At 45.5% G+C, this 25,343-nt stretch overlaps 1 protein-coding gene across 6 annotated transcripts in view; it reads left to right on the plus strand.

Moving 5' to 3' along the window:
• The window catches only part of NTRK3 (neurotrophic receptor tyrosine kinase 3), a 209,039-nt gene that overhangs the window by 58,173 nt on the left and 125,523 nt on the right, over window positions 1–25,343 (plus strand). For all 6 annotated transcript variants that reach the window (XM_065076578.1, XM_065076575.1, XM_065076576.1 and 3 more), the window contains 7 exons: window positions 1,638–1,795; window positions 4,003–4,145; window positions 4,702–4,843; window positions 7,026–7,322; window positions 10,718–10,741; window positions 11,612–11,682; window positions 13,440–13,542. In XM_065076578.1, coding sequence (XP_064932650.1) covers window positions 1,638–1,795; window positions 4,003–4,145; window positions 4,702–4,843; window positions 7,026–7,322; window positions 10,718–10,741; window positions 11,612–11,682; window positions 13,440–13,542 — 938 coding nt within the window. The remainder of the gene's footprint in view (window positions 1–1,637; window positions 1,796–4,002; window positions 4,146–4,701; window positions 4,844–7,025; window positions 7,323–10,717; window positions 10,742–11,611; window positions 11,683–13,439; window positions 13,543–25,343) is intronic.

The raw sequence follows: 25,343 nt of genomic DNA on the forward strand, positions 1-25,343 counted from the left end.
ATCTCAGGTTACGTGACCTGCTGAGCCCACAGCTCTTACCCACCTGCCATCCTGCGTCCTGCTGGTGGGCATGACCTAGGGAGAATCCCGTGGAGCACGTGGCTTCATGAATCTGATGGAGAGGATGCAAAGCCTGTGAGGGGTGTTGGCAGTACTTATAGCACACAGGGAATGTCTCATCATTTGAGTCCCACAAAATCACTGCACTAATCTGCTCTGATCTGTTAAATTTAGTGCTTTGGCCTTTGAGTTGCTTGTCTGAGCCTTGTGCCTGTCATGCAAAGGTTTAGGTGCTTTTGATGGGAAAGGAATGAACTAATGAAAAGCTATAGAGTGAAGTTGAACATGGTGTTTGTTCTTAAAAAAAAAAAAAACAAACCCAAAAGGACAGATGCCATGTTGTTCTATGAGGAGATTCAAAGTGGCATCATTGGGGTTCAGGTTTAACAACCCTGGATGATACCAGAAGATTACTTCCCTTTCTTTTGCAGTACTGCATGGATGAAACAGTAGCTGCACGTATTTGGAAGGCTGGTTTCAAATCCTGTTAGACGGTGGAATTAATTTTGTAAAAGCAAGCATGAATTTTGCAGTAACACATGGAATAGACCTGAAAAGCAGCTTACCCCTGTATGACAGGGGAATCTAGATGTTGCGTGAAGCGATGGTTTGAGCTTTGGAAATGCTTTTCTGCTTTGGGGTGACTGAGCTCGCCTTTTGCAGCACTGACTCCTCTGCTGCTTCTTGCTTTCTTTTGTTTCATGGTTATGTGGGGAGCTTTTCTTGTTCTTTGTTTTTTTTAGGCTGTATCTCCTGCAACCCCTGTTGGTAACTCAGTCTGTCCTGGCTGAGCACTGGGCTCTCCTCCCTTCTGGGACCCGCCCTCCTCACGTCTCCACAGAGAGCTGCAGGGCTTTAAAAATGTAAATGAAATGGTTAATAGGTTGGAAAATCAATTATAATAAACATTCCTGGTATATAAACTGTGTGTAACTGTGTTTTAAATGAAGTACATTAAAGGCAGTACTTTTCCATTTCTCCTGGCCAGGTCAGCAGGGTCTCTGTGCAGTGCTGTTTGATTTGATTAAAATGTGTGATGCCCTGCCCATTAGCTCATGTCCTGGGTCACCAGGAGCCTGTGTTCAGACAGGGCACTCGGGAGAAGAGCTGCCAGATTCACTGAGCACTTGTGGGGCTGGAGGTTGGCTTTGAGTCTTGGACCCCCACTGAAGGGGTTTTGAAGATGTGAATCAATATTTTGGGGCAGTGGGGTGTTGCTGCTATTTTGCTGAAGGAGGAATGTTTTGGGTGTCTGGATGGGCCTAAGTTGCAGATGTGCAGATCTTGTTGTGAAAGACGCTGACTGTATCCACGTGCTGCCCTGGGAGATGTAAAACCTTGTGTGTGTGTGCGTGAAGGAGGCTGTGTGAATGCGTGGATGTGTAACTTCTGTCTCTCTGGAGTTGTAGGAACAGCGTGTACTAGAAGACCCTAGGAAAATAACTTGGAGATTCTCTGCTAGCTCAAAAGACCCCCTTGCACGGTGGCTGTCCTGCTTGGGGATCCTGGGGCCAGGCAATGGCCCTGCTCATCCTTCCCCACCCCACCATCGTTTCTCATGCTCTCTCTGCCTGTAGGAGACTAGAGAGGAACCTCTTTAACTGCAGCTGCGACATCCGCTGGATCCAGCTCTGGCAGGAGAAGGGTGAGGCGAACCTGCAGTACCAGGACCTCTCCTGCATGAACTTGGATGCTGCCATCATCCCTTTGCAGGACATGAACATCACCCAGTGTGGTAAGAACTCCTGAGACCACTGGGATGCCAGGAGGGACCCCTGCATTATCCGGCACCTCTGGTTCAACCATTTTCTTGGGGAGATTGGTGCTGTAGAATCCCACCACATGAGTCAAGAATAAGATGATCAAAGCTGATTGGGGGTAGTTTGTGGATTAAAAATGGAGTATGTGGGTAAATGTGGGGCTGCTGTTTCTGTATGTGCAAAGGTATCGAGTGGTTTGAGGCATTTCCTTCGCTGTAATGCTGCTGCTTGACAAAGTGTCTGTGATGAGTCTACGTGATGTCTTGAAAAGGGATATGTTTCATGTTGCTCTTTCTCTATCAGATCCTAGAAACAGCATATTGTTAAGAGATGCTGGCAATGTCTTTTGTAATTACTCTTAGGAAATACATGTCTCTATTCATTTTCTTTTGTTTTTCAATTGAAAGCCCATATCTGTAGGGAAGAGGCAGGAGTGACTTTATATCTCTCTGTTTCCTGCTGATGTTTAAAAGAGTCCACTGGCCCCAGGAGCAACATGAGGCATATTCAATAGTTATCCCTTTTTCCTTCACCTTGTTCACACATCAGCTGCCTACTTGGTGTCAGTTTTTTGCTCTGTTATTGCCATTACTGGAAAGCAGTCCTTGCAGAGTAAGGGGAAGGTGTACTTTCAACAGCACATTTAAACTGTCTATACACAAGCAGCTCTCAAACTCACAAAACCCCCAAAAAACTAGAGGTTTTATTTTTCTGATGGTTGTCCTCTGTTCTAGGAATTTGGCTTTATTTTTTGTAGTGGTACTAGACATAGAGCATGCACATTTGGATTTGCATTATTTTTCATTTTTTTTTTTTTTTTCCCCAAGTTCACTGTGTCCCTTTATTAAACTCTGAAAATTGGCCAAAGTGTACCTGCATGCGGATGAGCTATAAAGATTTGAGAGACCATTGTAATTTCCTCCCCCAATGGAAAAAATAATCTCCAAGGATTAGAGGGGAAAAACCCAATCCTTAGGGATCAGGGATGGCAGGAGGAAGTGATTTAATCAGTGGTGGTATTAGACTTGATGGGACAGCAGGGTGCTGATTTGGGAACACAAACATGCTGGTGTGCAGAGTGAGCACCAGTTCTGACCTTGCAGTCTTCTGGAAGGGAACCACACTGATCTGCTTTCCTCCAGAGGAGAATCTGTTCAAGCATTTCATTTGTCTTTTTCCTTTGGTGCTGAGGGCTGGCATGAGTTGGTATGGTCACATTTCACACCAGCTGAACCTGCTGAGACCATCTGTGTCTCTCCCACCTTCTTCTCTGATGATTCCTGCCACCTATGCAACTTTTCCAGACTTTGACTGCTGCCTTCTTTTCTGGCATCCCCCAAATCCATGCAATGTTGCTTCCCTCCTGATGCCACCCCCTGATGGCACTGAAAGGATGTGTATCCCCATCCATGGGTTTGGGTCAGTGTGATGGGTGCTGGTGCCCTACAATAGTCTGTTTGCCCCTGCCACCCAATTTGCCTTTACGATGACCCCAGAAAGCCTTCCTCACACAAGAAGTCTGTTTGCCTTTCTTCTTGCAACCAGCACGATCTTGTTTTATGTTGCGAGGATATTTGGCGCCTGTGGCAAGTAAGAAAGTGGTGTAAATCATGGCCACCATAAATCAGTGGATCTCTCTGCCACCACTAAGGAAGAACAAGGACAGCTTTTATTAGGAGAGCTGCAGTTGACGTGAGGACACAGCCTTGGTCATCGTCTTTTGATTGGTATAAATTAGAGGGACACTCTTCTCTCCTGAAGTGCTGGGCACTTTCTGCCTTGTCCCTGGAGGTGGGAACTCTTTGGATCTTCTTCCAACACATGAGGCTTTCCTGTCCCAGGTGACTGCCCTTGAGAGCAGCTTCTGTGGGAGCAGAAGAGATGGAGAAGGGTTTTTTTGGGAAGGGAAGGGCAGCCAGCACTGAACACCAATTCAAGTATGATGGGAGGGTTTTTTCAGTTGGCACATCTCCAGTGTGCATGCTTTCCCTTGTCTCCATGCCTCATCCCTCCCTCAGTAGGGCAAGGCCATGCTGTTGCCTCCTGCTACTTATCCCAGGGTGCTGGAGGCTGATTTTTGGGAAACAGATTGGCAGGATCTGGGTCTACACGTGTGCCCCCTGCAGCTGGTTGTAGCAAATACCGCTCCATACCTGAGCACCTCGGTGTCTGGCTCTCCTAGACCTCCCCGAGATCAGCGTGAGCCATGTGAACCTGACGGTGCGGGAAGGGGAGAACGCTGTCATCACCTGCAATGGCTCAGGCTCGCCGCTGCCTGACGTCGACTGGACGGTGGCTGATCTCCACTCCATCAACACGCACCAGGTAAGGGCTGTAGGACATCCGTGCTGCCTGTGCCCCATATGGCGTGGGCAAGGCAGTTGCCTTGGGTTCCTCAGGTCTGTGCATGAAGGGCAGAAGGTCAGGTAGATGCTGGAGACTGCTGTGAGAAATGTGAAAGGGCATACCGAATCCACATGAGAACCTGGCAACTACCTGAAGGCAATAGAACCTTCCCTCTGTATGACTGGAAAGATGAGATAGCTTCATGTATCAGTGCTCCCTAATTGAATTAAATCCTGTCTCCTCTGATGAAAATACCTGTTCACAGAGGTGTCTGCAATAACTGTAGCTGAAATCAGCAACTAAGAAAGCTTTTGTAGAGATAAGCCATGTTTATTAGTGCTACAACACCATGGGTCTCCCCCTCCAAGCAGTTCCTCTTATAGGACACACTGTACTTAATCAGACCCCCTTCCTCACCCAGATCCTAGTTGTCCTTGGATTTTTGAGACCTTTTTGCATCTTATGTGGAAACTGGGATCCTCAGCTTCTGATTCAGACACTGATTTCTGTCTGTATTTCTCTCTGGGATTTTTAGACCAACCTCAACTGGACCAATGTTCATGCCATCAATTTGACCTTGGTGAATGTCACCAGTGAGGACAACGGGTTCCTGCTTACCTGCATTGCTGAGAATGTGGTGGGGATGAGCAACGCCAGTGTGCTGCTCACTGTCTACTGTAAGTAGCAGCAGAGAGACCTTGACCATACAGAGACTGGAGGGCTGCCCTGGGAACTGTGTGAATGCATGTCCACATGCTACCTGTGATACTCTGGTTTTGAGGGTGAGGAGCTGAGCACAGTCAGGAGGAAGAGAATCCCTGCACATCTATCTCTTAAGTGTCTATTTTTATTTTCCTGCTGCTTCCATTAATGCAGAAATGAGGGACTAGAGCAGGGGAAGGAGCAGCAGTGCCACACTGGTGGTGGACATCACTCCACCTATCTCTTGAAAGATCCAGCAGAGTAAGAAAACTCTGATTACAAACACAAGAGTTGCTCACCCTGGTGCCATGTGAGTGGTTAAATGTCACTCTTGCTAAAGCCAGTGTAAATCTTGCCTCTGAATTCAGAGATGCTAGTGCATCCTCCTTCCTCCTAGGTCTGTTCCTACAAAGTTAAACAGCAAATGCCATATAAACATGCACATGTCAAATTTCAACTGTTCACTTTTAGCTGCAAGTAGCTAAACTTTCTCTATGCTTTGTAATATAACTTCACACAAACCTGACCTTAAAAGGAAGTTTACACAGCTTTGTGCTCTCAAGCGGATGAGATTTACTATGTGTTGCTGCGTCTGTAATATTTGCTTTTACTCTGTAGTATGAAAATCTGTCCCGTACCCTCAACCCTGCCAGGTAGAGTGGAGACCCATGCAGGATTCTGGCTGGTCTTGGTGAACCCACATGTGTTGCATGTCCAGTGTAGGAGCCACTGTAAAGACAAGGGGTCACAGGGGACTGGAAAGAAGAGAGCAGATGCTTTACTACTTTAATCTTCCTCCTAATAAGTACTATTGATGGATTGAAGAATGGACGTAATTAAAGTTCACATCAGCTCAGAGGTGATTAGTCAGCAGGCTTTTTTTTTTGCACTGTGTTTTTTAACATCTTTTCCTCCATACCTTAAAAAGCACCATACCAATGCCTTTTTTTCACCGGTGTAATCCTCTAAGCTGCTGACAGTTTCTGCTACCTCTGCTCTTGTTGCCCAGACACATCACTCAGGCTGTAATTTCATGCTGAAAAGATCCGGGTTTGTGCACGTGTAGGTGGCTGCCTGTTTTGAATCCTCCTTGCCAGGAAGATGCGAAAAAGCCACATGCAGATCTGGGCTTGTGAGTGAAACAAGGTGGCTGGGATCTGGCTTTGTGGTTCAGGGTAGGTGGGTGCTGGTGGGAGAATTTTGCTCGGTTCCAACCAGCTCTGAACCTTTTTCTACCACCTCCAATGCCTGAAAACTCATTCTTTTTTCCAAAAGATGGGTCAAAATTGGTGCATTGTGTTTGTTCCCTGTGGATGCCTCATGACTGTCTTTGCAGCTGGATGCTACCAGGAAAAGAAGAGTTTTAGGCAAGACCTACATATCTTTTTTGTCCTTTGTATTGGCACAAAAGTCTGTTTTTCTAGTTCAGACCTTGCCAGCCTTGAGGTTTGGGACCTTAAACGTAGGTGTTGTAAATGGGGTTTCAGAAGTGATGGCAGGGCAACATTTAAATTCTTGGGAGTCCTGGGGGGAAGACAATACATATGTAATAAATTGCAGGTGGAATCTCTTATTTTCTTTTCCCTCTCCCACTCTACTCCCTTTAATTAAAACACCCCTGGAGGGTGTTTGGCAGGTAGGAACTCCTTTGGGATATTCAGGCAGTCAAAACCCCCAAGGACAGGTAGTCACTGAGGGATGCTTCCTTTCACAGCCATGCAATCCCGAATTGTTCAGTGTGACTGGAGAGCCCCCAAGGGGCACCTTGCACATATGTAATGTAAGGGTGTTACGTCATCACAGTGTCCTCCTTAATGGGGACAGGCAGCCTCCCCATCATCCCTTGAGGGAAGGAGAGCAGCAGTAAGTGTGTAGACAGGGCAACTCCAAGCTTAGTTGTTTTCTATGCTGGCAAAAGGACCATCCCTGTCATTAATTTGTACCCCATGTTCACAAGCCCAAGAGAGCTGGCTATGGTTCAGATCCTCCTTCTGGGGAGCATGGAATGGTTCCTTAGTGCTGCTTCTTTACCATGGGAAGAGTAGAAGAAACAGGGATTTTGGAGGTTGTGTTTTCGATAATCTCAATTTCCATGGTGCACAGAGACATGATACGGGTGGAGGTATGCTGTGAGCCTGCCATGTTTCTCTCTGCTAGATCCCCCTCGCATCCTAACTCTGGAGGAGCCGGTGCTACACCTGGAGCACTGCATTGCATTTGCGGTGCATGGGAACCCAGCTCCCACCCTTCACTGGCTGCACAATGGCCAGATCCTCCGGGAGACAGAGATCATCCACATGGAGTTTTACCAACAAGGGGAAGTGTCTGAGGGTTGTCTGCTCTTCAACAAACCCACTCACTACAACAATGGCAACTACACGATTGTGGCCACCAACCAGCTGGGCTCAGCCAACCAAACCATCAAAGGACATTTCCTTGAAAAGCCCTTTCCAGGTAGGATGTTCAGTTTATCTCATTAGGGTTGCTTGAAGTCCAAAGGTCTTACTATGGTCCCACCAGTAATCATTGCATTTAGACAAGGCCTTGACAACCCAAGTTGGGCTTTGTCCGAGCAGCAGGTTGTAAGACGTGATTTCTGAAGGCTTCTTCTGACCAAGGTGATTCTCCTACTCAAGTGTGCTTTGGTGTCGTAACAGCTCTTTAATGCAGAGAGAGAGAGAGACTAACTGGTGTAGATATTTTGGTTGTGTAATACGTTCTGCAGTGCGTGTTTTTTTGTTGTTGTTGTTTGGGGTTTTATTTTTCTTTTTTTAAGATCTTTAGGGATTTCAGTGTGAATAGAATGCAAGTTTGGTCAATTATTTTTAATCTCCTCTGGGGTGTACCATAGAGGTTACCCAATTTTTTTTCAGAGAAAGTATTCTTCTATGTGATTGTTAGTTATAAACTAAAGAAAGGAAAGCCCTTTAAAATGATGCAGCTCTTCCCTTTTTTTCTTTCAGCTTGTGTTTGCAATTATTATAGCTGGATGCAGCAGAGTCAGGATGGTTTTCTTTCTAAATATGACATGTGCAATTCCAAGATGACAGGTCTACAAAAGATGCGATGGCTCAATTAGTCGCTTTGCCTCAGTTTGGGATTTCTTAACTGATTGTTTAGGATTCCCTGATGTACTCCCTAGTGATTCAGGGCTTAACTGGAAAAAAAAAAACAACCAACAAAAAACAAAACCAACCAACTAGAAGATTTGAGGATGTGAAATTCAGCTCTGAGGAGTGCAGTAGAGACTTTAGAGACTTGTGTGGTGACTTGTCAGCTCTATAGGAGCATGGAGGGTCTTGGTCTGCTCTCTGTCATTGCGACACCATGCTGGCCATTATGGAGTTAAAATCTGTGCATGCTGCTGCCTTCAGGAATGATGCCATGAGAAAGTGGCAGCTCTAAATTGGCCCCTACAGCCCAAGAAAATCCAGTAAAATAGGACGTTTGCTAAATATAGAAAAATACCAATGGAACTCTCATTTATTATTTATATCACACCATATATGTACACAGAGTTTTCCTTCAGGTCAAATATCATAAGTGCAACCCCAGATCTCTGCCTTGAAGATCTGACAATCGAACAAACGAGCTGATATGGATTGGAAAATTTATATTCAGGCTTCAAGAATGATGCCCTGTTTGGCTATCTGACCTATTTATGTTTCCTGCTGTTGAGGCAGAAGAGCAGCTTATCAAATGTAGGTGGGTGCAGAGAGGTACAGGTTTGCAGTCTCAGCTCTGTCAGGTCCCACCTTTGTGACTCCATTTCCCCATCTGTGAAATGGGGACAGCTCTTAAGTAGGTGCTGGACCTCCAGAAAAGGGGGCAGATCTGCTGTTTCGGAGAGCTGATTTTGGAAATGGATCTGAGCTCTGCTGTGATGTGGGAAGGCACGTTGATGTTTGAAGAGCCACTTTTGTCAAAGGCTCTGGGAGAACCCATTTGTGTGAAATATATGTAAAATATTGCCCTTGTGAGTGCGTCTTCACCCACGCCTTGTATGTGGTGTTGGTGTGGAGTATTTACAGACCCCAAACCATCTCTCAGCAAGAACTGACCCATTTCTTTTATTTCTTCTGATCCGAAGTCCCAAGCCGTTCCTCACCCTGGCAGACCCTGTCAGCCCAGTGCAGGATATAATTTACTTTCCTTGAAGTTTGTTACTTCGTCCACTGTCACAGCTGACATTAACACTCAATGCAGCTGACATTTATAATTTCCCATTTGAAGGTAGATTTCCCTAGAAAATGCCACAAATGGAAGGTTTCCCCAATGTGGTTCATTCAAGAAGCTTATTGCCTATGGCTATTCGCACGTGCAAGGTTTTTGCTGCCACTACCCAGGATGAGATTAATTAGTCTTAATTAATTAATTCAAGTGTAATTCCTGGAAAACTTCCTATCAGCATAGAAAAGGACCTGTGATCATCTGTTTTTAGAAAACCCAGTGGTCTTTGTGCCAGATTGTGCTTCCCAGTTTGGGGAGGGGAAAGGTGCTGTTAGAACCTGGATGGGAGCTGGGAGATGCACTCCATGCCATATCCCGCTTCTCTGCGATGTTGTGACTTTAGGAGCCAGGACACATTTGTGTCATCTCCTGATAAAAATCTCATTGCATACTGTCACTGGTGTCTCTACCATTTAATCCACTTAGGTTAATATACCTACCACCTCCCCTTGATGAGCGTTCAGTTCTTTGGGAACTTCTCACAGAACTCAAGTTGGCTGAAATTTCTTGGCTATCTTTTATGCTTTGAAAAATAGGGTTTAGTGGGAAAAACTTTGTGTGGGTTTCTGCTGAATTTGCTTAGTCCAGCAGAGAAAAATAGAAAGGGGAATATGTAGAAGCCGAAGAGTTTTATGATTAGATTCTGTCTGCTGTAATAGCAAAAAAAAAAAAGTCTCCAAATGAAATATTTCTTCCTTTTTTATTTTTTTCTTCCCTCTTGCTAGAGTAAGCCAAGGAAAGTTACTCTTCTGCTTGACTTGAAACAAAAATATTTTTTCAGGTTTTTTTCCCTGGGTTTGGAAAGCCGTGTTTGTCACCTGGGGATTGTTTTATGCTTCCCTTCCAAACCTCACCCGTACTTCAACATGAATGTTTCAGCATCCTTCCAGGAACCCTCTGCCAGCAAAGCTGTGTAAACTCCAGTTAATATCGGGCTCAACTTCTTACATGGGCGAGTGAATTGAAAGCTGACGTTGCTCTCATGCTGTGTAAACTGAGTGTCACCAAGAGCTTTAGACCTCATCATCTGAGGCCTCGGGTGCCTTCGGAGCTTTACTGAATAGACTGGAGCAGTGGAGGGGCTGACAGCTGGGGAGAGAGGCAGCTCTAGGACAGCTACAGCCTCAACGTCCGTTTCAGATGCCATCAGCTTTCATGAGTGGTTCAGCAGGCTATGGAGGGAGCCCGGAGGAGGTCTCTAACCTCCTGCTCCAAGGTGGACTCTCCTTCCTGGGGGCTTATTCATGTCCCTGTAGGACTTTTCCCCTGGGCAAAATCTGCTTCTGTTGACCTTTGCTCACCTGATGTAAGCAAGGTTGTTTCCTGACCATTCAAAAGTCTCCCATACGGGGTACTGCTAATTGTTCTCCGTTTGGGCAGTAGCATCCCTCCTCTCCTGTTTCAGCTGCTCACAGTTACTCCGTGTTATCCAGCATGTCCTGCTGGCACACCTGCAGCAATTTCCAGTTACAGTTGCCCATGCAGGAGAAAATATGAAATCTTTTGGTTTTCTGGGCTTTTTGGGTTGGTGGAGTGTGTCTGAGTCAGGCTGGGAATGAGACCACTCTCCCTTTACTACGTTGCTAACTGTCTTGCTTCTCTCTTTGTCCTTTCCACAGAAAGTACGGACAACTTTGTCTCAAGTAAGTGTCTCCTTGCCCTTTGGGTGTTGTGTTTTGTGGTTTCCCCTGCCCCCAATGTGACTTAAGTGCTCCTGGAGGAAAAATCAGGAACCCAAAAGGAAACTGGTAGGGGCTGTACAAAGCCCTGGTGTCCCCACACAGGAGCAAGATAACTGGGGAGCTTCTGATGAGCTGGACAGTCTCTAAAGCTCAGGAGATGCTCATTTCCCTTTAGCGACACCCTGAAGAAGGTCCTATAGTGAAAATGACAGTCTTTGTGGTCCTAAATGGCAGGGCTGGAGACAAATATTACCAAAACTCTAACCAGTTGGGTTGTGGTGTAGGAGAAGGGGTCTTAACTAGATGCAGGCTGGCCAATGCCCAAAGTATTTGGGTGTCACGGCCTATTTACAACATATTCTCTAGTGTGGATTGGGGTGAGAAGCAGGACTCAACTTTTGTAGTGTTTCCTCCATTTCCTCTATAGATTATTTCTTCCCTCACATCCCCCCACCAAAAAAAACCCAAACAACCCAAGCATCCAAGTAATTGATTCTTTGGATCAAGTTCTGCTGGAGTCAGTCTTGTGTTTTAACCCTACTTAGCCCAGTAGATTTCTGAAAACTCTAGGAGATGGCTCAGTGGTGGAGGCCACCCACCCAAGGACACCAGACACCCAAATGTTTCTCATTTGTAAGGCTGGAGGGATATCAGAGTTGTCTTGGTCTGTGTTTTCTCTGCTCATGTGCACAGGGAACTCCCTGATGGCTGATTTTGTGTTGGGGTGACCTGGATCTCGTTAGTCAGGCACTGCCATTGGGGACGTGCTGGTGCCTTGGGAGTCCCATGGCAGCCACGTTGAATCTTCTGTCTTTGGTGTTTTGGTTTCAGTTGGTGATTATGAAGTGAGTCCCACCCCACCGATCACTGTGACCCACAAACCAGAGGAGGACACTTTTGGGGTGAGTCCTGTCCTCTTCACTACGGAACTGTTTTACGTGCATTTGTTTTTATTGGTGACTCAGTATTTACGTTCCTGTGCTGTTTTGAGATTTTTGCAAGGAAAAATCTCTCCCTTTATGACTCAAGACAACAATCAGAAGGATTTTGTGGCTTGTGTCAGGCAAGTAAAATACTTACACGAACCATCTGATCCTCTTGAGTCTGCAGTGTGGAACCAGGCAACTCTTTGAAAATAAGGCGTCCTGTGAAGTTGCTGCTGGCAGGGTCAGAAATTCTCACTCTAAAAAGGCAGCACCCAGAGAACAAACAAACAGGCAATCACGTGTTTCGTGCTGTTATTGAGCTGTTAAGTTTAGCCCTGTGAAGGGACTTGGATTTAGCTTGGTTCAATTTTGTCAGTGCCAGTTTGCCCTCTCTCCTGCTCTGCAGGGCATGCCAAAAATGAAAAAAGAAACAAAGCCTATGGCTTATCCGATCTCAACATTGTCTTTCTCCTACAGAATTCAGGTAGAAAAAGTAAAAAACATTGTGTATAAGTATTGGGGGGGAAATAAATAACGTGTTACACAATTGCTCTAATTCCGTGAAAGTTTTAAGATCTTGAAATCCGCCAGGTGTTAACAGAATGGAAAAAAACCCCTCAGTTCACCTTGGTTTCAGATCTCAGCCAATTGAAAATGTTCTATAACTGAAGTGAAAGCTTTGAACAGTGAGACTGGAGTAATAATGTGCACTGATTATTAAATATAAAGCACAGAAAACAAGCAAGGGGATGAAAATAGAGTGTGGTAAAATAAAAAAAAAAAATTAAAATATTGTAGCTAATGTATCAAGGGCAGGGAAAAGGACTGAAAAATGAAATTACATTTTCTTGGTTAAATGTTGTATTTTCTATTATAGCAGAATACAGTTTTGTAAAAGGAAACGAAGTCAAAATGCATCACAAGACCCAGTACAGGAGAACAATTGGACAAATGCCAAAGAAATTGTTGTTTACATCAATGCAATAAAAGTATCTTGAGCAAAGACCTGAAGACATAAATATTCATAGATATTAATGTAAGCCCTTTAGGGCAAGGAGGTTTTCTTTCCTCCACATGTACACTGATACAGTGGAACTACAGTTCCATTGAAGGACTCTGGATAGTGTTATGGTATGAATATTTACTACTTATAATAAACAGGGAACTATTAGAAGCTTTAGAAAAATCAAATGGTTTTGGGAAAAAAAAAGCCGCAATTCTACTTAATTCCTTCTGTTTTCTTTTTGTGGTGTGTTATTTTCCCTCCTCCTTTGTCCTGAGGGATGTTTGGACTGAGACAGAGTTGGTCTTTCTAAATAATTTTCTGCTGCTCCTGTGTGTTCCCAGCTCTGGTTGGTACAGTTTTATTGTTGTGACGTCACGGTGCAGTGGTGATGTCACAAATGGAGGCTCACGATGTGGTGCAGTGGAGGGACAGCCCAGACATTGGAGCAGAGGTTCTCCTTCCCTGCAGATGTGTGGAGTGAGAGGCTGGGGACAACTGGTGCTGACAGGGAGATCCCAAACCTCCCAGTCCTGCAAACAGCTGGTGATGCTTCCAAGCTGTGCCAGAGCCCTTTGCTTTCACTGTTATTTTCCTCTACAGCTGATATCCACAGGGCTGCAGCAGATGGTATGAGCCTGAAAAAAGGTTAACTGGGCAAAGAGGTGCTGTAGTTCCAATCTAGACTCCTAAATTCCTCTGTCTTGACTCTATGGTTTTTGCCTTTCAGGTTTCCATAGCGGTTGGGCTGGCAGCTTTTGCTTGTGTCCTCTTGGTCGTCCTCTTTATTATGATCAACAAGTATGGCCGACGGTCCAAGTTTGGGATGAAAGGTACGTGCAGTTGCTTTCCTCTAGCAGGAGGCACCTTCCAGGATTGCCCAGCTCTTATAGCACACGTGGAAAGGTGTTGTGGTTTATTCCTACATTATCAGTATTGAGGCAAAGCCTTCTGAAGAGAACATTGTCCAGCCCACTTCTGTTTGTTGAGAGAGTAACTGAAATGGTATGAGCTGATGGTTCTCATCTGTATGTGCTCCTGCTGGGCAGAAATTTGAGGGTTTTACTTATCAGTACATAACTGCATCTGCAGGTTGCCCAGAAGAACTTTAAGCCTATTCTCTCCAGCCATGTATTGAGGGAATTGTACTTAGGACAGCATGTTCTTGGATGAGATCTTTATTTGCAGACCTGGTGACACCTAGGCTTCCCCTTGTGTCACACTGGGTGCATAGCACAGGGTGTGAGGGGGGGAACAGGAGAATGGGAAATTGGTTTGGGTTCTGTTGGAAAGGCAGGTGCACCCATTCTATGCCTGTCTTTGAATGGGGACAGAGACACTGCTGTAAGTTTGTAATGTCTATACTGGGAAACCAATTGCTGACCTGTCTTTCAGTGATGTGGCAGGCCTTTTTCTGCTGCCTCTGTATTGGAAGGTTTCCTCCTTTGTGTTGTGAATAACCACTTTAGGAGCTATTTCAAATGTCCTTGGTAGTTACAGAAAGCAGGAAGGCATCTGATGTTTGCCGAACAGAACTGGTCTCTCTGTCTCACCAGCACTGTGATGTGACAGAGCCAATGCCAGGAGAAAGTAGGATGACTCTGTGCCATCTGCTTTTTGTGACTCTGCTGATATCTCCAGTTGGGCAGCGTTGGTGGTGCCCAGTGGAGGCTGGAGGAAGAGCCTTCACATGACAAAGTAGTTCCCAGCCTAATTGGTGGCTCATACATACACCATTTGAAGCCAGACTTTGACAAACATGGGCTTCTTCCAAGGCTCCTGAGTTGCAGCCTATTTCCTGGCCTTGCTGGGTTCTGCATTGCAGGGCAGGTTGATGGGTTTGGGAACATTTCTAGGGCTTTGTTTGCTTTACAAAGACATTTCCTGAGTGGGTCCAGATGGGATTCTGGCTGGAGTTTCCCCTATGCATCCTATGGAGATGGAAGACAGGACATTTAATTAAATAGCAAATCTTCTACACCAACTTAGCAATATTTAGTCCGTATGTCCAATGATAAGAACCATCTGTTAGGGTATACTGACTGGTGGGTGGAGTAGAGAAATAGAAAACACGGTTCCTGGGATAAATTCCCAGCTCTTCCACTGACTCACTTAGTGTCCGTCGGCAATTAGCTGTCTTAACCTCTGTCTCTGCTTTAATTTCCCCATCTGTAAAACTGGGATGAAGTTACGTGCCTTCTGGAGGGATATGTCAGAACACTTTGGAAGTGCTTGGGCCTTTGCCACTGATGGGGCCTAGAGATACAAATATGAAAAGGAAAAGAAACTTCTGACCCTAATGGAAGAATCAAGGAGGAGTGAACTTTGTGAGTAACCAGTCTTGGTGAACAGATGTGTGTACATATTCAGAGGCGTTTGGATAAGGATGTTAGTGGATGGATATTCTGAATTTCTGGAAACCAGAGGGGTGCTGTTGATTGGCCTTTGTGTCTGCAGTTTTTGGAAGGCTAAAATGTTTAGCTAGAAGAACCTGCTGTCCTCACCATGCTGTATTTCTTCCAACTCTGATATGAAAACACAACCTTGTAGAGTTTCTAGAAGTTTTTTTGATTACGTGCCTTGGAGAGATGGAGTTGACAGAAATTAAATACACAGTTAGAACCAGGGAGATAGCTCTTTAATAAGTCATAAATGTCATAAGCACCACCATGGGCATGGGCACCTACTCATTTTGCCTAAGCTCTGCTCCCTGTTGGAGGCTGCAGATCCTCTTCCTCTGTGGACAGTCTCCCTAGGACATGGCCTTACTTGCTCTGAGCCTCCTGCTTTTCCCTGATGTCTCTGCCTGCACTTTTTTCTTTAGCCATGGCATCACTGTCACACCACCAAACTTAGTGTCTTTAGCCTGGATCTCCCTTCTTTGCGTCAGGCATTCTACCTGAACCTCACCACTTTCATCCACAACACAGAGAGAACTCTTCCATTTACCTGCAGTGGCTGGGATGTTTGGTGGGACCCTGGCTATGGCCTGCCCTGGCAGCTGTAGCTTATTTATTTCTCACCCTCTCAAGAAATGTCACAGTCCCCTGCAAGCTTTACAAAATGCAATTTCTAAACTTTCCTTCCTTGCTGCTCTGCAGGTCCATGTGTACAGAGCTTTACTCTCTCCCTTGCTTGCTTTAGGGTCTCTGCTGTTGCGGTTGGTCCCAAACTGGCAAAGATACCTTGAAGCTTGTGTTTGTGCTTGATGTGTCTTTCCCTGGTGTCTCCTTTTTCACTCCACTAACAGGCTGCTGTTTCTTTCCTCTTCCCTGGACATTTTCTGCTCATGAGGTGATGCCTTTGTCCAAATTGTCAAATCACTTAAGCTAAGTGGTCCTGAGCTGCTCTTCCAGGGGTTCACAAACGGGTCCTACCTTATTCTGACACCTGATACAGGACAGTGGAGCTGGCAACAACCTCCATATCTCCTTTAGCTGGCATGTTCCTCTGGGTCCCTCATTATCAGTTAATTCTTGGGTAGGAGCCATCCTGTGCAGCATCCATCATGTTATCATTTATTAAGAACAAAAATCCAAACCCTGAGTATTTTTGGGGAAGTGCATCACTCCCTGAATCAGGAGCTGTTCATCGCCAGCTGATATGTTGCCACTTGTTGTTGAAATCCCAGCTTGGCAGGCCTTCAGGAGCAGGTTTTTCCTGTTGTTTTTGTCATGGACGCAGAACATTGTGTGCTCATGTTGGACACGTTACCCAAAGCACCTCGTGAATCTCTCTGAGCACATCTTTTTCCTTCTGTGGCTCCTAGTGCTAAGCAGATGGTTTATCTTGTAGAGAGGTGGACTTGGAATGACAAAGTTGGATGACACGTTGGGCTGGAAAGTCCCCTTGGGTTACCCACCAGGCTTAAAAGCAGATTAATGGACTGCCAAGTGTCCAGCTTTTGCTGAAAATAAAGTCACTGCGTCTCAGGGCACATGTGCTGGGGGAGGACTAAGAGAGGATGGTGTGTCCACATTTGTCCTCTCCTGGCTGGTAGCACTGAAGCATTGCACGAGAGTCCTGGCAGAGCTGCCGCTCTGGTTATGACCCGGTTACTGATCCAGCCAGCAGCCAAGTGGTGGAAAAGCCTGCGCTGCCAAGCGCTCAGTCGGCAGGCTGGAGCAGTGGCACCAACAAAAGCTTCTTGTGAAAGGGGCTGTGACGTGCTGCGCTCCTGGCTCCTTGGCGTCCCTCGGCTGAGCTTGCGGAGGCTGGCTCTGTGCCATCCCCTTCGCCTTTCCCTGCTCGCTCTGGAGAGAACATTCATTAACAGGGGATGGAGAAGGTCAGATCCCCTTTCTGGCCGCCTGTCGACTTTGGCTCCTGTAGCTGGGGGGAGAGAAGGGTGGGCTGAAGCGGCTTTGGGATCACTGGAGAGGGGTGTTGGAGGGAGCAGGAAAATGGCAAACAAAGTGCCTTTTTGTGAAATGTGGCGTTACACGGGCAACACAGAGGCAGCAGAGGGGGAACCACTGGGAAAGGTGAATGTGAAAACTGAGAAGCATTGAAGGCTCAAGCATGGGCTGCAACTGTTTGCTAAAGGGTGATGTATCCAGAGGGAGCTGAGATGCTTTTTAAAGCCTTGTGGGAAGAACAGGATCTAATAGAGCAAGGAATTGGGAGTCAGGGTGTATTGCTGTGTCCCAGGGGAGTGAGATTTACAGGTGGGATAGACCACATGGGAGCAGGGAGTCTAGCATTCCGAGCTCAGTTGTCACTTGCTCTGGTGTCCCGTGGTCCCTGACTGCCCAATGGAGGTGGAGGAGTTTACAGCTCACCTTCTGGGGTCAGGCTTGTTGCTGCAAGCCTCATAAACCTGAGTCTTCCCAGCAGATGACAGGTAAATGAAATTTCACAATATAACGAAAAAGCCATGCACAAGTCCTGGGACTAACAAAAATGAAATTTCATGAAGCAATAATAATGACATGAAGTCCTGAGACTAACAAAATGCTTGGATGGCACGGTGATGGAGGCCATGTAAATACTGAAGTTGATGGAGTTGATATGCTCCTTCTGCTTGTTTTCTATAACATTTGGAAGTGTGTTGGGATGAAGGATGTGTGCTCGTGCACATTTGTGTGATTTATTCATTGTGGTGCTGCACAATTACAAAAAAAAAAAAAAAAAAAAATTGAATTTGCAGCTATACAGAAAGAAAGATGCTAGAGAAAATCCAGAAACAAGAGCAGTTGTTGTTTTGCTGAGATGAACTATTTTCCAGGCTCTGAGATTAAAAACTACTTGCATTCTCCAAATGAGGTTTTCTTCTTCGAGTAGAGACAGTGCCAGCTAATGGTTCAGACTTGGTTATAGTTGGCAAAGAGTCGATTGCTTTTTAATCTGATTTCCTAAAGAAATAAGGCGTGTGGTCATGCTGCCTCTCTGTGTGCGTGCAAGCATGTGTGTCCAGCTCTGCCTGCCTGTTTTTTTCCTTTCTCTGCTGCAGCTTTTGTATCTGCTGGCTGGTTCCACCCAGAGGGGAGGGAGGAAGGACTTAGAGATGCCCTTATAGGCATCCTGGAAATAGCAGGGGCTAAATAGAAGTTGACAGCTTGGGTGATGCCCCACTGAGGGAAAAGCCTTGAGCCTTTCTGGGCATCAGAGAATCCATATAAAAGCTCATCCTCAAACAGGAAAACAAAATACAGGGGACCAGGCTTTCGTAGGGTCTGTTGTGGTGGGTGTTGCATACATCTGTACACAGACATATACATATTTTCTTTCTGAATAGTCAGAAACAACAAGGAGGTGGGGGAAAAAATGAAAGAACAGTAAATAAATACAGCCCACGCTTTCTGTAATGTTTGAGGAATCGCATCACTATCAGTTCATCTGGTATTTGTTCTAATAGCCCCGATCAAAGTGCTGGCAGTGCTGATGTGCATGTGGATGTCAGAAGTACTTGCAGAGCTGTTCCATTGTAATTTAACATTAGTTAATAGGTACTTAAAGTAAAGTGGTTGCCTATTTGATTATGATTGGGGGTTATTAACATTTTTTTTCCATAAACAGATGGTAACTGTCCACTGAGGCAATTGCAGAACAGTGCCAGGGTTCTGATTCAAGAGGACCAGCTCCTGCAAAGATATCTTGGGTGCCTGGCTTTTTGCTTTTGTGGATTTGTTTCTTTTTTTTTTTTCTTCCTTTTTTTCTTCTTCATCATGCAATTATCACAGCAGCTTTAAGGGAAAAAAAATGTATACAAAAGCTATGACCTACCTTTCAGATGAGGCTTAATTCTGACCCATGTTGCCATAGCCAAGTCTGGCTATAATCATGCATGACTTGTTTTTCTCTGATTGTTTGTTTGTGGCTGTATAGGAAAGAATAAACACTCTGCAGCTTGGAGAGCCTACACCTTAAGGGTGAGTTACTCAGGAGAAATGTGTGATTAGGGACCTTTCATTTCATCCTCTGGGGACCCTGACATGTAGCAGGAGCAGGAAGAAGGAGACACCAAAGTGATATTGACCGGCGTGGCATGGCTATGGGGGAGAAACAAGCATACATTAAAAACCATGGCTAATGATGGCATCTCAGGGATGTATGGAGAGCCATGTTAATGGAAATGGAGGCCCATTGCTTTCTTTAAGCCTGGGTGTGTGATGAGCAGAGCCCAGTGGTGCCAAGGGGCTAAAACCCTTGAAACACGTGGGCAGAGAGACCATGTGGGATGGTTGGAGGTCAGGGCTTTTCCTTGTTGGTATCCTTCTGTTTGTTTGAAAAGCCCCTTGATATACTACTTGTGCTCAATCTTACTTGGTTTTCTTTGCCTAGGAAGTGGATTGAAAGGGCATGTGGTTTCATCTGGGCTTCTTTCTATAAATGCCTGTTTATACGCTGCTGAAGTGCAAGCTGTGACATTTATTTATTTATTTAGCGCCTTCAAGGTCATAAAGCATAAAGCTCTTGGAACTGATAAGTGCCTCATCCTCTGCTAAGCCATGCAGTCTGTAACCGGTATGGTGGCAAAAAGGGAAAGCTGCTCTGCAGCCCTGGGCTTCTTGGTGAACCTTGAGAGATGCCACCTTTCCTCTGGGGTGCTGTAACAAGGCACCTGCTTCTGCCTTTCCTCTCTCCAAAGGCTGATCATCTCTCACACTATCAGTTAATGCTGACAGCCCTTGTCCTTTGGTCCCAGGTGTGGTGTTAGTTCAGTGAAAGCTTTGAAAGATGGAGTGGTGCCTTGCTTGGTGCTGCCTGAAGGAGCAAGGAGTCACCCTTGGCTGGGGAGATGCATCCAATGACCCTGCAGGATAAATGGTTAGCAAGATATCAGGATTTATTTATATCTAGAAATAAAACATTTTCCCACTCCCAGAAGTATTAATAGGTTATTTATAAGGGCAATGTGAAGTGCACTGACTGGCCATTATCTATTTCAGTTGCTTTTACAATATCAAGGTGTCTATTTTAGGCAACTACTAAAAGCAGTTTAAAAAAAAAAAAAGACAGATTGGTAGTTTTCAGGTGACCTGAGAAGCCTTGAGCCTCCTTCACACCATGTTCCTGCAGGGTCTTCCTCCCCATGCGTGACCTCCCTTGCTCACAGGTGCACTTATTTGCTCTGGTCAGCAGCAGGGTGCTGGACCCCCAGGTGCTGCACTTGCTCCAAATGAGCCCTTTGGCACAGTCAGTGTTTGCCCGGGGCAGTTGTGTGTTTGCAGGTGTCTCATCATGAACTTTCACAAGTGGTTCTTACATTGTGGTGTCAAAAGCTGCCTCAGTGACGCTCAACTGACCTGTGATTCAGTGTGATGTGAACTCCTTGCCTCTGCAGCTCCAGCCTCTGTCTACTGCTTGATCTGATGGTGTCTGCCTGTTTCACGTGGCTTTGCTTTAGTGAAATCTGCTGTACTGACAGCACAGAGCCAGAATAATTCTGTGTATCTCCAGAACAGGTACCACATAACAACAGCAGGACAGGCTATTTTTTTTTAACCAGTGTGATTAATCTGATGAAGCGAGATCAACTCCATGAGCTTTACATCCCGTGCGCTCTCTCCTGTGCCTCTCTGAAAGCGGCCGACAACCAAACAACTGTCAACTTTGATGTGGCTTTAATAAGGTGCAGGGCAGTGTGGGAAGAAGCAAAAGCCTCTAATTATTATTTTAATTGTAGTTGGACTGTACTGCAGTTGTCCAATTATTCTTTGAAAAAGATTTTGCTACTGTTAATGCTGATAAATGGTCCTCTGGGAGGATGTCCTTGGTGAGGTCATCACCTCTTCCTCCTTGTGACTTGCGGTAGGATTGTCATTCGTTCATGCAGTGTTTAACCAGTCAGGCTGAGATCTGACACTGTCCTTAAAGCCTGGAGCAGGAGAGCTTTGCTTTTGGTCAAGGGACAGGTAACTGTGATTTAAACAGATGGACTAACAAGAGCAGTGTTTGGGAGCTGTGACAGCAAATGTAGAAAAGGAAGAGAATGGTGCTGCTTGGTTTTTGACCTGGGATGAATGTGCTTGAAGGAGTGCCTAAAAACTTGGAGACAGCGGAATAAGAGAATGTCAGTTGGGCTGCTCAAGCTTTGACTGTTGGAAGCAAATTGTAAAGAGCACTGGAGCATCTGATCATCTAATGGGCTTGTTCCATCTCCAACTTCTATTTCTTGTGATGCAATAACAAGCCTGCCTGTGTCCTGGACAGCCCTCAAAAACTCTATCATCAGCACCAGCGTTTAGCGTCTGTTGATGAAGGTGGAAGCGATGCAGAACCCCATGTGATGCTCAGGCATCTCATTTCAATCTACAACTATGCTATTAAAAGTCAATGGACCAGAAGATAATGCCTGTACACAAGGCAGCTGGGCAGTATTTTCTGCACAGTAGGAGTAAATCACATTTGGATTCACATATTTTGTGTCTAAGGGACAGGGTTATAAACCAATTTCTGTTTGGGACAGTGGTCTTCAGTTGGTGCCATGGCTCTGGCTGGTGAAGGAGAACAAGATAGAATGCTCTGTTGCTGTGAACTGGGCTTGTAGTTCAAGAAAAGGACCTAGGCGATCTCATCGACCATGACCACATAAACTGGCCACATGTCTCCCTTTGGCTCTGTGTCCGAGATACTGCTGCCATCAGGGGGCACAGAGGGGCACAAAGTAGATCAGGTCCTTGCTGGGAATGATGCTCAGTGCATGAAAACTCACCCCAGCCCAGTTATCAACCTTCAATGTTCTCTGCTCTGCACACAAGACCATATGGCTGGATCTCTCGTCTGCTCTCAGGCTTGTGGTGAGAAGAGCGTGGAGCTCTAGTGCTTGTGGTCATCCTCTGTCTCACAGCCTCTTTGCTCCCTGTATCTGCCAGAACCTGCTAGCTGCTGAAAAGCTTTTCTTCGTTGTTTTATTTCACCACAGACCAACATCTGCAGGAGTTATCAGCCTCTTCTGGAGGGGACTGTTTCACATCAGGATCCTTATGCTGCAGCCCAGCCTGCTACTGTCCTGGTGCTGGGGTGGTTTTGTGGTTCTGTTGGATACCCTCTGATCTTGCTGAAAGACCTCACTTTGTTGCCAGCAAGGGATTTTCTCCACAGAAAAGGAAAAAACCATTTTTTATCAGAGCTCTGTTGAGAAACACGACCTCTAGCATAGTGTTTTTTCCACGTCTACCTTTGCCACCCAGGCCAAAGTGGTGATGCAGCTTCAAAAACAACAGAGCGTGAAGAACCATACAAATATGGCAGAGGAAATGGATGGATCTGCCTGAATTTTGAGTTAAAACTCTGGCTTGCTTCTCATTCTTCTTGAACCAGCTATGGCAGGAGCTGGTGCCAGAGAACTTGTGTCTCTGTCCCAGGGCATGCTTGATCCTCCCCAAAAAGCTCCAAGTTCCTCCCAGCCTACAGCAGTCAAGAGTCACATGAGATGCTGTGAATTAGTGTGAAGGGAAAAACATTGTTTTCCTTCAGAGTAAGATTTACACATGGGCTGAGTTGCTGGTGCTGCAGTAGCTCCGGGGCGGGCAGCGTGCTGGCGAGGCTCCCCATGACCACCGGCATCGGTGTCCTGATACAACACCAGCCTCCTGTGCAGAAGCCTGTGGCACTGAGACAGCTGCTGGGATTAGGGCAGGGAAGAACTGGCCCTTTTGTTGCTGACAAGACGATTTCATCTTGATGCTCTAAAAGCTCTTGTGACATCCACAATTTTCCAGATGGATAACGAAAACCTGTGAGCAGGGGCGTCTCGGCGGCTTTTGAAGCATTTGCCTGTGGAGCTGTATCCATTGGTTTCATATCTGCTGACAGGGCTTAATAATCATTACGCTAAGTGTAGCCGGCACTCGGGGAGGAAGGTAAAGCTGCTGCTGCCCTTGGGCTAAGATGCGTTTCTCACTGTGCAGTGCAGAGATCTGGATCATGGATGTGCATCCACATCCTGATGAGCTGATTTCTGCCTCTTCTCCTCCCAGCTGCGGGGCTTTGTGGGAGCTGCCACCTGAGTCTGCTCACCTCTTGCGAAGGAGCCCATCAGCACCCACTCATGGCGTTCAGGGATGCTCCTGGATCCAGCCCAGTGCTTCCACTGGACTCTGGCTTCAGTCCCACTTTGGGAAGAGGAAAACAGAACTGGAGTTTTCCCTCAATCAGCAGATGCACGGTTTATATGGACAAGCAAAGCATTTCTTTTATCCAAAGTGCTTGTAGCAACAATGTGCTCTTTATCTGATTGATGTGGGGGTAATAATTAGTGTGGTGTCACCTATTAAGCTATTATTATTTTTTTTTTTTAAATGAAAGAGAGAGGTCTGATGTTATGAAAAGGAAAGAAAAACCCTATCATTTTGAGGTAATAGTGGTCTAGGATCAATATTTATTGTTATCGATTCCTTAATTGATTTCTCTGACTTTGTTTCATTCTGGTTGTGTTTTCGGTGGGTTCTCTGTGCACACAGCAGCGGGATGCTGCAGCAGGGCTGAGTGGCCGGTCAGGGGCTCTGGCGCAGTGTGGCAGGGCAGACAGCCCTTTCCCTGCTGGTGTGCAACACTGCAGAACCGGCTGCCGAAAGCTGTCTGGAGGATGTGTGACGTGCAGGGTCCCCCAGCGCTTGACGGGGACATGTCCCTGTGTAGGACGTGGTCCTGCTCCCTCACAGGCTCATCACCCATTCACAGCCTCATGTTACCACCAGCCCGTTTGGACATTGACTCTTTTCCAGGTTTCTGCCTTCCACCAAATTGGTGATTTATCTCCAAAACTTGTTTTTCTTTAGTTTTTTCATCTTAATTTTCTTCTGCCTGTGTTTGCTGGCTAAGGGATGTGCTGTCTGTGTAATATTGTGTGCCTTTGGTGTCACTCAACTTATGAGAAGGTCACAGAGCAGGTGAGAAGGAACCAGCTCTTCTCAGTCATTGAGCCACCATATCAGTGATGGCTTTCAGAAATTATTACAGTTCCACCCTGTCCCCTAAACAGACATGCAGCTAATTCAGTGGGCTTGTTTTGTTTCCAAATAATTAAGACACTAAATAAACCCAGCCTTAACACCAGTCCCCATGGTGAGCCTCTCAGGCTTAACACTTTGCCATATTTGTGCCACCCAAACCAGCTCTAGTAGGGAAGAGCCACATAAATCAAATTTACTGTTATTATTAATTTTGTTGTATGACAGTGCTCATATCCAAGCCAGTTTGAAATAATTTTTCAAGGAAGTTTTTTTCTGAGACACTATCAAATATTTTACGAAGCCCGAATATATTACAGCCTTCATTGACTAATTTTGTAATTCAGTCATGAAAAAATAAGGCATTGAGGGTAGTTCAGCTTGATTTGTTTTTATAGACCAACTGCTTCATCTTCTCTCTTCACCTATCATTTAGGCTCTTAAATAATTTTTTTCTTAATATTTTCTTTGATTTTTTTACTATAAATTTAAAGTTAGGCTTATTAATTTTTTCTGCACGTCAGCTGGGAGAACAAATGCAAGTTGTCTGCATATGTGTGCATATACATGCATATAAAGGGAGAAGTCTTTACAGATTTACAGTACGTCTGCCTTCTTGACAAGTTTCTCTGTTCAGAATTGAATTGGTAGCAGCATCTGGTAATGAGACTTCATCCCTTTTGGGCTGCTGAGTGCTTTTGGTAAGTATCGTGCTGTCGACTGCTGCAGGTCTCTCCCTGCAGATCAAGAGGGGAAATATTGCTGAATTTTCCAGTAGGACTTTAGTTAGCTGTTTGGACCATTATTTCATTTTTTTTTCTTTCACTCCATTTATTTTTTTAAAGAGTATTAATTCTTCTATCTGCTGTTTGTTCTCAATCTCCCTTCATCTGAAATGTCATGGTAGAAACTGAAATTAGATACAGCCTGATCTCACTTCTGGGTGTCTGCAGAAATCCCCTTCCACTCTGCTGCCGTGGAACAGCTGGATTTTAGATTTTCCTCCCCTTTTTTACATTGTTATTTAGGTCTTCATAAGAAAACATATGGTCTTTGCTATGTTTCTAAGTTTGTTATGCTGCTGGTGTATTTAGGACTGATCTGGGTTTATTCTCTCTGCTTAAAGATTTCAAGTAGTGCTCCTTGGCTGCTACTGTCTGTTAACATGATATGGGAGTTAATGGGATGTCAGCCTGTGCCAAAAGCCCTCATCAGCAAAGCACGTGTTCCGCCTTGGC

The sequence above is a fragment of the Columba livia genome, chromosome 11 (genome assembly GCF_036013475.1).
Source record: "Columba livia isolate bColLiv1 breed racing homer chromosome 11, bColLiv1.pat.W.v2, whole genome shotgun sequence".
Classification (NCBI taxonomy): Eukaryota; Metazoa; Chordata; class Aves; order Columbiformes; family Columbidae; genus Columba; species Columba livia.